Source organism: Mastomys coucha, unplaced genomic scaffold (genome assembly GCF_008632895.1).
Source record: "Mastomys coucha isolate ucsf_1 unplaced genomic scaffold, UCSF_Mcou_1 pScaffold1, whole genome shotgun sequence".
Taxonomy (NCBI): Eukaryota; Metazoa; Chordata; class Mammalia; order Rodentia; family Muridae; genus Mastomys; species Mastomys coucha.
Window position 1 is genome coordinate 68,353,304 of NW_022196891.1, and position 14,819 is coordinate 68,368,122.

The window sequence follows — 14,819 nt, forward strand, 5'->3', positions numbered from 1 at the left end:
TTGCCCTGGCTGTACATCTTTCTGGCACCGGTTGTTAAGTTTAATACCCTTGCCAAGTCTAAAGCCAAAGTGTTTCCCCATGAACTCTGACCCTACTCAAAGGACAACCTGAGTTGGGACAGTTGATTGACGTGGAGGAGAACTCTACATAGCCTTCCAGTACAGTCAGATATGGTTGCATAGTCCTGTAATTCCAGGTACTTGGGAGGCCTGTCTGGGCCAGTCTGAGTACCCTGTGAGGCGGGTCTCAGTGCTTGCCTAGCATGAATGGGACCCTAGGCTGAATTCCTAGCATCATAAGGTTTCCCAGGGCCTGTCTGGAGGAGAATGGGAAGTGATCACTACTTGAGGCCAAACACTACTTGGGATCATGAACAGAAATGGCTGAGGGCTGAGGGTGGCAGAGGCAAGATCACGCCAACTGGAGGGTAGTCTGGGCCAGGTGGGGACACATGGTGAATCCCTTTCTCAGATTTCAAGTGACCAGTGAGACAGCCCCCAAGCTGACCCAACCCAGGCCCACCCCACCTCTGCTGCCACGGATTTGAGTTCATGCTGCCTTCCTGTTTAACGGCCACCAAGCAATCATTCTTCAGTGCAGTGCTTTGATCAATCTCTCGGAGTAGTGTTTTTCTTGGTGGTGGGGATTGAACCATAGGCCTTGTTGCGTGCTATCATGGAACCAAATCTCTAGTCCCAAGATGGAACTCTTGTTCCAGAGTTGGCAAATATCTATCAAAATAGCACTCCTGGCCAGGGCACTTGTCTAGTGGGACAGTGCTTGCTATCATGTACAAGGACCTGCCTTTGACCCTAGCACCACAAACAAAGCGCTCTTGCTAAGGGTCCAGGGTCTCAGGAGGGTAAAGTAGCATGTTTCCCCACTGTATATATACCTTCAAGAATTCTGATGCCTCTATCCCTGCCTTGCCTTAAGAAAATTCCCTTCTACTTCCTTCACTCCTCCAAATCTATTTAGCCCTTAGCTTCCACCTCCACTGGTGCTCCACTGAACCTTGTAACACCTCAAAAGCTCTCAGCATGCTTAACTGACTTCTTACTGTTCTTTTCTTGACCAAAATCTCTCGACTACTTGAATGTGATTACTTTAATTCTTTTCCAGCGGTCAGTTGTAGGGCAAACTATTTCCCTCCTAGGACATGTCATACTGGAGGGTGTAAATGTCCAAGATCCAAAGGAAGGGGCAGAAATTCTGCCAACTGTCACTAGACTCCAAAGAGTCAAACATAAAATGAGTAGTACTTTAATCATTTCCAAAGAAAGATGGTACATGAATTTAGACTACAAAATATGACATTAGAGGTGTATTTTCCTAGAAATGAAAAACGAAACAGAAACTTAATACAATTTTTTTGATCTTTCTCATACATCAAAAGCTGTGTATGTTTTCCCCAGGCATGAGCTCCCAAGATCGAAGTTGCTCTTTATCTCCCTCTAGCTGGGCAGGACAATCCCCTCCACCTCCACCTCCACCTCTCTTCTCTCAGTCACTGTGTGGGTGCTAAAGGCCCTGAGCTGAGTGAGCAATGGACAGAAGTGTCCTTTAAGCCAGCAGCCCACAGGCAGTGGCACTCAGGGCGGCCACAGAACTGGCATTGTTTCCACTGTCTCAGCAGGGAGCTTGGAAAGTGGACCTTCAGCACAAATCAGAGTCAAATGTGCAGCGAGAGTGAGGGCTCAGGCCCAGGAAAGCATCAAATGTGCAGCTGAGTGAGGGCTCAGGCCCAGGAAAGCATCAAATGTGCAGCAGGAGTGAGGGCTCAGGCCCGGGAAAGCATCAAATGTGCAGCGGGAGTGAGGGCTCAGGCCCGGGGAAAGCCACCCTTTCTTACTACTACAGTTCTTTAAGCCTCTCTACTGCGCTCCAAGGGGACTGGAAGCATATGGCATCTAAACAAATCAGGAGAACCTTGGTGGCTGGGGAAGAGTGATAAACAGGAATATAAATCAGTTTGATAATGTACAGGATGGTGCTGGGAATCCCAGCTCTTCACAGGGCTGCCAGCCCGCCAGAGAACAACACAGCAAGAACCATTACTGCTATTCCAGACTGCCAAACCTGGGACATCGCCAGGCCTTTTCCTAGGTCCCAGATCTGTAGGAAAAAAAAGGGGAACATTTTTATTTTTATTTTCAACAATTAGAACCCCAGTCACTCTTACAATTCCTGTCTCAGAATGTTCTACCTACTGAACGGGAACCTCCTTTTTGGGGTTCCAAAGAAACGCACCATATCCCTATGCCCCAGTCTCACAATACGGTACCTCCCACCCACTCCCCAGTGACTGAAAATCAAGTCCTCTTGTGTGGTAGTGATGGGTGAATGTTCTCCAGGATGTAATGGACCCCACACGAAACTTCCAGACTGTACAAATATATCCCCTCTCCCCACGTGACAGCACATCTAGACCAGTGTTTCTGGAAAGGTATTCCTTCCAAACATAGTTTTGTTTTCTGAGATAGAATCTTGTTATATGGGGTTGGGGATTTAACTTGGTAGGGCACTTGCCTAGCAAGCCTAAGGCCCTGGGTTCAGTTCTTAGCTGGGGGTTAGGGGGATGGATCTTGTTACATGAACCAGCTTAGTGTAGAATTCATTGTGTATCCCAGAATGGACAACTCAAGAGCCTCCTGCCTACATTTCCTAAATGCTGGGATTGCAGGTGTTCGTCATATCTGGGCCAAACAAATGTCTGCATCGTGTAGGGCATTATATAGATGTAGTTAAAGTTGATAACTGCAAGATTCTTTTGTTTGTTTGTTTGTTTGTTGAGACAGGGTTTCTCTGTATAGCCCTGGCTGTCCTGGAACTCACTCTGTAGACCAGGCTGGCCTCGAACTCAGAAATCTGCCTGCCTCTGCCTCCTAAGTGTTGGGATTAAAGACGTGCACCACCACCGCCTGGCTATAACTGCAAGATTCTTAAGCAATTTACTAACACAGCCTGGGAATCTCCAAACGGGAATATGATGCACAGTAGAGTCACCACAGAGTTCTTCTTTAGTGAGATTGTCCTTGAGGTCTGATAGATTGGAGAATATCCCCGGGACCTAGCACTAACTCCCTCTCTCCTCTTTGGAGACAGAAGCTTGGAGATCCCAGGCAGGTTTTAAACTCATCAGGTACCCAAGAAAAACCTTGAACTTGTGATCCACCTGTCTCTACCTTCTGAGCTCTGGGATTACAGTGCTCAGTTCACGTGGGACTAGGGATCAAACCAGGGCTTTGTAAACGCTGGGCAAGTATCTACCAACTGAGCTATATCTCCCTCTAAGAGCTCTTTGTGTTTGCTTAATTGGTTTTTTGAGACAGGGTTTCTCTTTGTAGTATCCTGGAACTTGCTTTGTAGACAAGGCTAGCTTTGAACTCAAAAGAGTCACCTCTGCCTCCCAAGTGCTGAAATTAATGGTGTGCGCCAACACGCTTGGCTTTTTTGTTTGTTTGTAATGATTTTTTAATTATTTGACGTGCATTGGTATTTTTCTTGTATGTATGTGTGAGGGTATCAGGCTCCCCGGAACTGGAATTACAGTTTTAAGGTGCCACATACGTGCTGGGACTTGAATCTGGGTCCTCTAGGAGAACAGCCAGTGCTCTTAACTGCTGAGCTATTTGTTCAACAGCTCTGTTTGTTTTTTTGAGACAGGGTTTCCCTGGGTAGCCCTAGCTGTCCTGGAACTTGCTTTATAGACCAGGCTGGCCTCAAACTCACAGAGATTCATCTGCTTCTGCCTCCTGAGAACTGGGACTAAAAGTATGCACCACCACCCCAAGCAGACTCTAACTTTCCATGTTTTTCTCTTTCTTTGCTTTTTCATCCTCTCCCAACCAAGACTTCACTATATTGACCTACGATACATTCAAATCCCTAAACTCAAGGGATCCTCCCAAATCATATTCCTAGACAGCTGGGACTCCAGACATTTACAACCACACCTAGGGCAAAACCTTTTTTTTACTACAATCCCACTAAAAAACAAAACAAAACAAAACAAACTTCTAAATTGGAGCCTAGTAGATAGAAATGTATATATAAGTTTATGAAATATTAAAAAATATTTGCCATTACTATGCTATGCTATGTATTTTCTATTCTATTAAATTCCTTCTTTTCAGTCTTTTTTTTTTTTTTTTTTTTTTTTTTTTGGTTTTCTTGGTTTTTTTGAGACAGGGTTTCTCTGTGTAGCCCTGGCTGTCCTGGTACTCACTCTGTAGACCAGGCTGGCCTCAAACTCAGAAATCCGCCTGCCTCTGCCTCCCAAGTGCTGGGATTAAAGGCAAAGGGCACATTTTTTAAAACACTAAGAACTGGAGGCGTGTATAGACTGCGCTGTAAAAACTTGCCTTGTATGTACCAAGTTAGACCTCCAGCCCTGAAGCAAAACAAACAAGACCAAACACTAGACTCTCTTAGTCTCTAAGGTTATGCATATTCAAGGCCAGCTCTCACCTTGTGGGTTGTGACCCCTTTGGGGTTGTATCTCATATGTCCTGTATACCAGATATTATATTATGATTCATAACAGTAGAAAAAATAAAGTTATGAAGTAGCAGCCAAACCAGGATTATGACTGGGGGTCACAACACATGAGGAACTGTACACACTAAAGGGCTGTAGCACTAGGAAAGCTGAGAACCACAACTTTAGGGCAAAAAGTAGTGTTCAGGTTTTGTATTTACACACACACTGCCTCAACATATGTTAACACAAGAACCTCCACAATCTAACTAGAAAACTGACTGAAGTAAGAATCAATGCAGAGAGATTTGGGGGGAATAAAAAAAAAATTCAAGATACCCTTAGTCATTAGTCTCTACCCAGATGGCACCCTTGTGCAGACTGCACAGGGCTCCTTTGCTCAGTGCTTACGAGACACTAGTCCGGCTGGGTAGCAGTGGCAGGAGAAGCCTCCAGAAGGAGGTCAAAGACCCTACCTCCCTCAGCACTTGGGAAGCGGAGATGGAAGAATCTCTGTGAATTTGAATCCAGCCTGGTCTACAGAGCGAGTTCCAGGATAGTCAAAGCTACAAAAGAACCCCATTCCCAGGGGTTGGGGGAGGGAGGTCATGGTGGGGAGGACCCTACATCTTTATAACCAACCACACCATTTTCCTTTACCTATTAGATCGTCCAGCCAGGCAACTGGTCAGAACACAATTTCATTAGAACCTGACCTACACCCAGAGCTAGTGCTTGTCAGAAGGAAAACATAAAAGTAGATTTAGGGCTTAAGTAAAGCCTGCAGGTGCCTACTTTCTCTCAACAGAGATTACCAGAACAAGCAGGAACCAGGGCAAGAAGCCTGAGTTCCACGATTGCCAAATGATCCTCAAGTCCAACTCAGTCTAAGACAGAAACTAACAGAAAGAAGTGCCTGTCTGAGCCAGGATGCCAGGCCTGCAGCTAATCCTCTTTACTTTACGGAGCTTTGTTCTGTGGAGTCAAAAGCCATTAATGAAACTGCTTTTTCTCTCTACTGTCTCCCTCAGGAATCGGAGTCACTTCAAATCAAACTCAACACTGCTCCGGGGAACACTTGATAAATACACTTAATTTAATACATCATTTAGCTCTTGCTTTTTTTTTTTTTTCCTCACTCAACTGTCTATTGGACCAGACTGGAATCCAGAGAATGTCTGTCTCTAAGGCTGGCTCTGAGGTGGAGGGTAAAAAAGGTCAAACTAAGGCAAAAGCATCCAACCAACATTTTGCTTGGTTTCAGAAATAATGAAGACTGGAAAAAATACACTTTAGTTACTTCTTAAGAAGGATACAAGACTAGTGGGTCACAAATATGAACTCTTAAAACACTCTGACCCCAAGGCAGGTCTGACCAAGCTTTCATTCCTTTTGAGCTGGTGCTGGAGAGATGGTTCAGTGGGTAGGATCGGGGCTGACTCCCTGCACCCACGTGGTGGCTTACCACCATTTCTAATCCAATTCCAGGGATCTACCCTTCTCTTCTAGCCTCTGTGGCACCAGGCACATATATAATATACTAACACACATGCAGTCAAAACACTCAGTGTGCATATAATAAAAACAGGTACTTAAAGATAAAAGCTGGATGTGTTGGCATAAGTTGTTAACTACACAATTCCAGAGGCAGAAGCAGGAGAATCAGGAGTTCAAGGTCATCCTTCTACATACAACCTGAGCCAGGACTAACCAGTTTAAGGCCAACCCTCTAGAAAAGACTGTCTTAAAAAAAAAAAAAAAAAAAAAAAAAAAAAAAAAAAAAAGAAAGAAAAGAAAAGAAAAAGACAGGCAAAAAACAAACAAAATCCAAGACATCAGATTTCCTTTGAGACTGAATTTCACATAGCCAAGCCTAGCCTGAAACTGATTACGAGAGCAAAGACACCTTGAACTCTTAACCCTCTTCTCAGAGAGCTGACCTTATCTGCTGCTGCTGCTGTGGGTGTGTTGAAGACAGAGTTTCTGATCTGAAATTGGCTATGTAGAACAGTATGGCTTTGAAATCAGAGATCTGCCTGCCTCTGCCTTTGAGAGTTTGGGTCCAAATTATGTGGTAGCATGCCGTCTCCTCTCCCCCCACTTAATGTATGATGCTGGGGACAGGTCCCAAGACCAAGCCCCAGTTTGAACTAGCACCATGGAGTGTTAGGACAAGTAGGAGGCAACACGAACAGTTTTCAGCTGACTACCATATTCCTGACTTCAAGATCTGAATTTGGAATCCCAGTCAAGACAAGATGGAGGCTCAGGAATGGCAGCTACTGAGGGGCAAGGCTGGAAGACAGTGAACTCAACGCCCACTGGTTACAGAGTGAGGAGTAAGCAAGCCTGGGCAATGTAGGAAAGCCGTCTGAAATACAACAGTAATGTGGGTATGTTCAAGCCAGCTTTGGGTATACTGCAAATTTAAGGCCAACCCAAGTTTTATGAGACTCTGTCTCAAAAAGCCAAAAATAGTAGCACTCACTTATAATCCTAGCAGTTGGCAATTGAGTTGCAGACAGGAGAATAAGAATTTCAAGTCATTCTTGTCTAAATAGTGAATTTGGGGCCAATCTTGACTACATGAGACCTTCTTGGGTGCTGGAGGGAAGGCTGGGGCTGGAGGAGACAGCTCAGTGTTGAGAGCACTCACTGCCTGTTCTAGAGGACCCAGGTGTGCTTCCCAGCACACAAGGTGGCTCAGAGCCACATCCTCTTCTGGCTTCCACAGGTACCAACTATGTATGTACATGGTGCGTGCATACACACACACACACACACACACACACACACACACACACCATATTCAAAAATAAAACTTTAATATGGAAAAAATTTCAAAAGGACAGGAGAAATCGCTACGTGGTACATGTAGTACAGTAACTGTCTAGCATGCACAAGGTCCTGGGTTCAATCCCCAGTACCACACTAACAAACCGTAGCAATCACCACCACCCTAGGGTCTCTGGCACCTAATCTGTGCTTGCTCTCATTGTCTCCAGTTACTCACTACAGTCAAAGAGAGGAGACTGAAAGTCTACACACTGGAGTCTGGTCAGATTTGTTGCTCAGGGTAGAAAGACTTAAACCGAAAGCAGCAGCTGCTTGCCTAGCTCATAGTGGAATGCCCAGTGTCAGGAATCATGCTTGACAAATAATCGGCGCCAGCTCATATTAATTACTCGGTATGTCTTCTTTGCCAGCTGTGGTCTCAGCGGCCTTTTACTAATGATATCCCTCCTGAAAGTAGAAGAGTTCACACTGATCCCTTTCAGTACTGACCTAACCCACACTCACAAAGGGATGTAGGAGAAACCTTGTTTAGCTTTCCCCAAAAGGACTTCAGGAAAGACCCAGTACAATTAGCCTTAAGAATGGTACTGGAAGTGGGGCAGTGGTGGCTCATGCCTTTAATCCCAGAACTTGGGAGGCAGAGGCAGGCAGATTTCTGAGTTTGAGATCACTCTGGTCTCTCGTCTACACAGTGAGTTCCAGGATAGCCAGGGCTACAAGGAGAAACCCTCAAAAAACCAAAGAATGGTACTGGAGGGCTGGCAAGATGGCTCAGGAAAAGACAAGCATCAGGCTTGACAACCTGATTTCAATGCCCAGGACCACTGACACACACACACTCTCTCAAATATAAATAAATACAATTAAAATAGTCAAATAAGAGCCAGGCAGTGGTGGCGCATGCCTTTAATCCCAGCACTTGGGAGGCAGAGGCAGGCGGATTTCTGAGTTCGAGGCCAGCCTGGTCTACAGAGTGAGTTCCAGGACAGCCAGGGCTATACAGAGAAACCCTGTCTCGAGAAAACTAAAAACAAACAAAAAACAAAAAACAAAAAGAAAACAGTCAAATAAGGTTAGGCTATTTAATTCCAGCCCCTGGGATGCAGAGTCAGAAGGATGATCCCAAATTCAAGGCCAGCCTGATCTATATAGAATGTTCTAGGCCCACTAGGGCTACATAGTGAGAGACTCTGTCTCAGAAAGCAAAGACTAGCTCTAAGGTTAGAGGCGTGGCTCAAAGGTACAGCACTGGTAAGGCCTTGGTTCAGTGACCCTAGCATCAAAAAGAGGGGATGGGAGGATAGGAAAAGGTAAAAGAGCATTAAGCTTAGAAACAAGGTAGAGGCCCACCCAGCCCTCCTGCTCTTTACCCACAAGTAACTTACCAAGTGTCGGATCCCGTTCAGTGCGTGGTACGTGAGCGGTAAGACAAGCACAAACTTAGCTGCATAGATCACTGTTGGCCCCAAACACAGGGACTTCACAAACATCAAATATGACTCAAAGTTCCCAGGAAGCAGCAGTGCCGACAGGCCAAAAAGAGAGACCCCTGAGAGAGAATGGAATGTATTACACTGGGTTCTAGAATAGCTCTTGACGCCTGATATAATCCTAAAGTGCTAATTCTCCTCTCCTGGAAAGCACTGCAGACGTGGAGCAAATCACGTCTATAGGTTCCTGGTGAACCTTCTCCCCACCTTAACTTTTCAAATAAAGGCTAAGGCTGATGATTGGGCAGCAGGAGGGAAGGTGGAGCTGAAAAGATTGGGGAGAGAGGAGACGGGGGGGGGGGGGGGGGGGGGGGGGGGGGGGGGGGGAGAAGAGGACAACGACAGAGGAGGACAAGGTGGAAAGAAGACGGAGCTGAAGCACGTGGCTTGGAGAAATCGCAAGTCATATGGGATCTAGTAGATGGGAATATAGTAGTGTAGTGGTAGATCTGCCCAGTCTAGGCGAGTAGCTTGTATACCAATTATCTGAGTTGTGAATTCATTGATTTGATAAATTGGGATAAAAATTTACCCCAACACTAAAGCACTTTGAAATGAGAGAAAATTTAGGGTGGTGATATAGTTTACTTGCCAAAATATATAAGCCCCGGGTTCAAAGTCTAGTGCCACATAAAACCATGCATGAGGGTTCAGAGAGGTGGCTCAGCAGTTATGGGTACACACTGATATTGTAAAGAACCTGAGTAGCTCACACCACCTGTAACTCCCACTCCAGGGGAATCACACACCTCCAGCCTTAGAGAGCACCTGTACTCATGTGTACATACCCCTGCAAATCTATACACACAATTAAAAGTAGTAAAAGTAAAAATATACTTTATAAAACACATAGGCTCAATAGTTAAGAATACTGGCCTCTCTTCTAGAGGACCTGGGTTCATTTTCCAGCACCCAAGTGGTATTAATGTTCACACTACCTGTAACTCCATCTCTAGGGGAGCTAATGCCTTCTTCCGGCCAATTCAGGGACTTGGCATGCACATGGTACATAGATATACATATAGGCAAAATGCTTATAAGTGTAAAAATAAATAACAAAACAATACATGCCTAGCATCTAAGCACGTGGGGGACAGAGGGAGGAGGATTTGAAGTTCAGTTCTGCCCAGTGTAGTGAGCAGGGCTTGGATTCCAGCACTCAGAAGGCAGAGGCAGGCAGATATCTGTGAGTTCGAGGCCAGTCTAAGTCTACTTAGTGAGTTCCAGAACTACACAGTGCACTTCAAGGGACCCTGCCTCTATAGGCACCTATACATTTGGCACACACATGCACACACACAGAGACACACAAAAAGTCTTAAAAAGAAATAGATAAGTTTAAACTCATGTTCAGCTTTTGTATCTCATGTTATAGTGAGAGGACCTAGTGACCTGGCTCAATAGGAGAGTGTTTGCCTAGCATGGATGTGGTTCTGGGTTCAATCTCCAATTTATTGGAGGAAAGAAAGTTTATAGTCAAGGGTAAGCTACTAGGACTCTGATTGTAATATGAGGTTGCAGAACGAGGCATTATCCCCCCTTTTAATATCTCTCCCAACAAAAATAGAAAGACCTTTCATGGTGGCTTAGAAGTCACCTGACTGCTCTGTCAGAATCAGGACGCTGCTAAGTCTGAGGCCTGCCTGGACTGGGTGAGTCTCAAGCTAGCTATGTGAAAAACACCTACGAAACTAATCTAGGATTTCCTAACTCTCCCTCTGGTATCCAATATATTCGTCGGTGAACGCCCCCTCTGACCCCTCTTAGAACCTGGGTGCCCGAGGATCAAAACAACACACAAGCAGTGGAGGCTGCCCCAGCGAGTCACCGGGAAATGCTGACAGTGCCTTTGCCTGGCTGCCTGGACCAGTCCCGCAGGCGCTATGTCTCTAAAATGCTATGTGGAGCTGTGTGCCTGTCAGTAAATGTTCTGCCACTTCTCGTAGCTGCCAAAAACTCTTTCAGACACTTCTTCCTAGAAAGTCGTGCAATAAAAATGAAACATCTAAAAGAAACCTGGGAAAGTGATCCAAGGGACCATCAAAACCTAAGTTGGAAGCACCCTGTTATCTTTTTTTTTTTCTTTTTGGTTTTCAAGACAGGGCTTCTCTGTGTAGCCCTGGCTCTTCTGGAACTCACTCTGTAGACCAGGCTGGCCTCGAACTCAGAAATCCGCCTGCCTCTGCCTCCCAAGTGCTGGGATTAAAGGCGTGAGCCATTGGGCAGTGGTGGACAGCCAAGGCTACACAGAGAAACCGTCTCGGAAAAACCAAAAAAAAAAAAAAAAGGCATGAGCCACCACTGCCCAGTTCCCAGTTATTTTTATCTTTAGCATTGTTACACTAATCATGGTGACACATCAGACAATCTGCTTCCTTGCAATCAGACCCAGGAGCAAGCACACACTGAGGTACAGTAAAGTACTTGTCACCACACACACCCTCTTCTGGTGATCACTTCCCCATGCATTTCCATCTTGGGGATAAAGACACCTAAACAAGGTACTCACAACATACAAAGGGCCGAGAACAAGATTTTAAACTATAAATGAACAGACATTTTCTGAGATGTCAGAAACTAACTATGCCAATTACTAATATAAATGGCAATCGCCACAGCGTATATTCATTAGTATATGTAGCTAATTAAATTCTCCATCATAAGGAGGTATTACAAGTGAAAAGAATGATGATCTAGAGAATGTCAAAGAAAACAGCAACTCTGTTTATGTAGACCAGGCTGGCCTCCACCTCATAGAGATTGGCCTGCCTTTGACCCCTGAGTGCTGGGATTAAAAGGGTGTACCACCAGGCTGAAGAGATGGCTCTTAAAAGCACTGACTGCTCTTGCAAAGGACCAGGTTCAATTCCCAGCACCCACATGGCAGCTCAGTTCTAGGGGACCTCACACTCATACACACATACAAGCAGGAAGAACACCAATGTACATAAAATAAAAATAAATAACTAAAAAAAAGCATGTACTACCATGACTAGCTGGGAATTCTTGATGTATTTTTTTACAGAATAAAGGCTACCTGGTCTGGGTTTTTTTGTTGTTTTTGTTTTCTCTTTTAATACTTTTAAAAGATTCGTTTGTGTTTTGTTTTATGTGTAGGGGTTATAACTGCATATGTATATGTGTTCCAATTGTGTGCCTTGTGTCCACGGAACCCAGGAGAGGGTACTGGATTTCCTTGAACTAGAATTATAGATGGTTGTGAGCTACCCTAAGAACCAAACCAAAATCCCCAGTCCTCTACGAGAGTAGCAAGTGTTTCTGAGCTTAGTAAAAACATAGGGATTCAATTAATTGTTAAAGGAATGAATTAATGAGAAGCTTAAAGGGAACCAGGCAGTAGTGGCACACGCTTTGAGTCCTAGCACTTGGGAGGCAGAGGCAGATGGATTTCTGTGAGTTTGTGGCCAGGCTAATCTGAGAGATTAGCTCCAGGACAGCCAGGGTTACACAAAGAAACCTTGTCTCAAAAAAATTAAAACCAAAAAAGGAAAAAAAAAAAAAAAAGTAAAGCTTTAAGGACTCACATTCATTCTAAATCAAGTTGCTGAGGTGCAAAGAAGGCAGGGATGAGAGTCAGAGTAAGAGCTGCTCTTCCACATGTGTGTGCGTGTATGTCCATGTGCGTATACTATACATACGTACCTCCACTCAAGGCTATACCAGAGCCACGGTGGCAAACGGACAATGCCATAGGAAGAGACCATCTACAAGGAAACACAAAGGCAGTTTTAACAAAGGATGACAAAGCTTTTCTGGTTTGCTTTGGTTTGGTTTTGTGTTTGGGGAGGGGTAGGATCACACATATAGGCATATATTTTTCAAAAATCAAAAACAAAAAACAAAACCAGTTGGCTACTTCAGATATCTTTGCTTGACATATTGTTTGGGAAATAGTTCCATGTTTCCTGCCATTTCCTTTTTTTTCATGCAAACTTCCATAAATGGACCTAATGTCATTTTCTTCAAATGAATTGTGAAGAAAGGCTAAGTGTATTTGGGATTTTCTCCATCACTGTTGAAGTGGAAGCTTCAAGTTCTTTGGAAAATTCGTTCTGTCAAAGGATGTGTTGCTGGGCACACAGGTGAAGGGATGTCTTGTAGAAGCAGGCATCTGGAAGACATGTTTTCCTGAAGAAGACACAGGTGAAAGGATGGCTGGATAGAGCAGACGCTTGATGAAGGAGTATAAGTATGACCCCACAGACAGTGGGAGACAAGCACTGAGCCTTGGTTTGGTTTGTTCTGCCTCACTATTCTTTGCTAACAACTCACACGTATTGGTTCACCTTACATAGCGTTGTTGAGCTCAACTTGTGATAACTCCAACACTTAGAGAAACTTACCCAAGAACTGCTCATGAGGTTCCTGTGGCAGCTTGCCCCTTCTGTGGCCTCGCCTCAGGCCGGTGGGCGAGCCTGGTGGTTTCTTCCGGACTGAACTACAGCTGCCTGGCGTCTGCTTGCTGAAAGGGCTGGACTGCAGCTGCTGGACTGTATTTGGTGTTTGCTACAGAACTGAACTGCTGCCCAGGAAGATGGAGCTCACCCCCAAAGAACTATGGCTGAACAGGTCCACGTCCCCCATATTCTAATAACTTTTCTCTTCCACTACCTCTGTTGGATGGTGGGCTAGAGGAGAGGCTGAACCCTTATTAATAGTAGGTTGCAAAAGATGTATGCCTCTACACTCTGATCCTACCTCTCCCCAAACCCTCCCTCTCTCTCTCTCTCTCTCTCTCTCTCTCTCTCTCTCTCTCTCTCTCTCTCTCTCTCTCTCTCTCTTTCTCTCTCTCTCTCTCTCTCCTTTACTTTTTGAGACGGGGTTTCACCAATCATCTTGTAAAAGATTTCACTATAAAATACTAAGATCGCCTATTAACCTCCTTCTGTTAGGGTACAATGTCCAATTTCTGCAATTGAAATTATTTCTGGAATCTGAGTTGGGAAGAAAATCCCATAGGGTTGTGGTATTTGTGGAGGTGGCTAAAAAAATGGCCAGTATCCCCTGGCAGGAAGCCAAGCCAAGAGGGTAGCAAGGCTCAAGACTTTGTGCTGAGTTAGTGCTTATTTGTTTACTTTTAATTTTTTAAAAAGTCTGCAGGGATTTTTTTTAAGAAGACATAAACTCAGCTAGCATTTCTATTTTTAAAACTAAGAGATAAAAAGCCATGTATGTATAAATACATACAAAGCCATATATATATATACATGGATGTGGGGGAAGTGTTCACAAACAGCTCTATCCAAGGAGAGGACCCACACTTAATGTGCCATAGCAATGAGCACATCTAGCACCCCAACACTGGGGCCATACTGGAGACTAGCACCCCAACACTGGGGCCTACTGGAGACTAGCACCCCAACACTGGGGCCATACTGGAGACTAGTACCCCAACACTGGGGGCCATACTGGAGACTAGCACCCCAACACTGGGGGCCATACTGGAGACTAGCACCCCAACACTGGGGCCTACTGGAGAACTCCTACAACAATTTGAGCATCAGAATAAATAATGACTGTAAAAGAGTGTAACTTTTATGCAAAATAGGAATCCTTGAAAGAGAGCAAGGTTTGCCCTACAGGAAGAAAGAAATCCAGTAATGAAAGAAATCCTGTAATCTCAGTCTTTGAAAGGTCGAAGTGGGGGGATTAGACCATCCTCAACTACATAAGGCCCTGTCTAAAACACCAATAAATAAACTAGTAAGGCACACACACAGCCAAGCCGTGTAAGTGGCTCACAGAAGCTAGAAACTACACATATCCTACAGCCAAAGGAAAGGGATGCAAGCCTCGGTTAACATGTTTACTCACTTTAAAATATTTCAGTTATTAATTTAGTGTACCATGGTACACAAACTGCAGGTCCGTGCAGAACCTTGCGGGGTGGGGGCAGGGGGTCAGTTCTCTCCTTCCACCAGAGGATCAAACTTAAGTAAGTCAGCATGCTTAGTGCCAAGACCCTCAACCTACTGAACCTCCTTCTCAGCCTGAGAACTTAAGATTAATGTCAACCTACTGAACCTCCTTCT

The 14,819-nt window shown here is 44.8% G+C and overlaps 1 protein-coding gene across 1 annotated transcript in view; it reads right to left on the reverse strand.

Annotated features, from left to right (window-relative positions):
- Positions 1 to 1,874: 1,874 nt before the first annotated feature.
- The window catches only part of Sdhc (succinate dehydrogenase complex subunit C), a 22,387-nt gene continuing 9,442 nt past the window's right edge, over positions 1,875 to 14,819 (reverse strand). The window contains exons 4-6 of the mRNA XM_031389158.1: positions 12,430 to 12,491; positions 8,662 to 8,825; positions 1,875 to 2,116 (exon numbers count right to left, since the gene is read on the reverse strand). Coding sequence (XP_031245018.1) covers positions 2,012 to 2,116; positions 8,662 to 8,825; positions 12,430 to 12,491 — 331 coding nt within the window. The 3' untranslated portion in view covers positions 1,875 to 2,011. The remainder of the gene's footprint in view (positions 2,117 to 8,661; positions 8,826 to 12,429; positions 12,492 to 14,819) is intronic.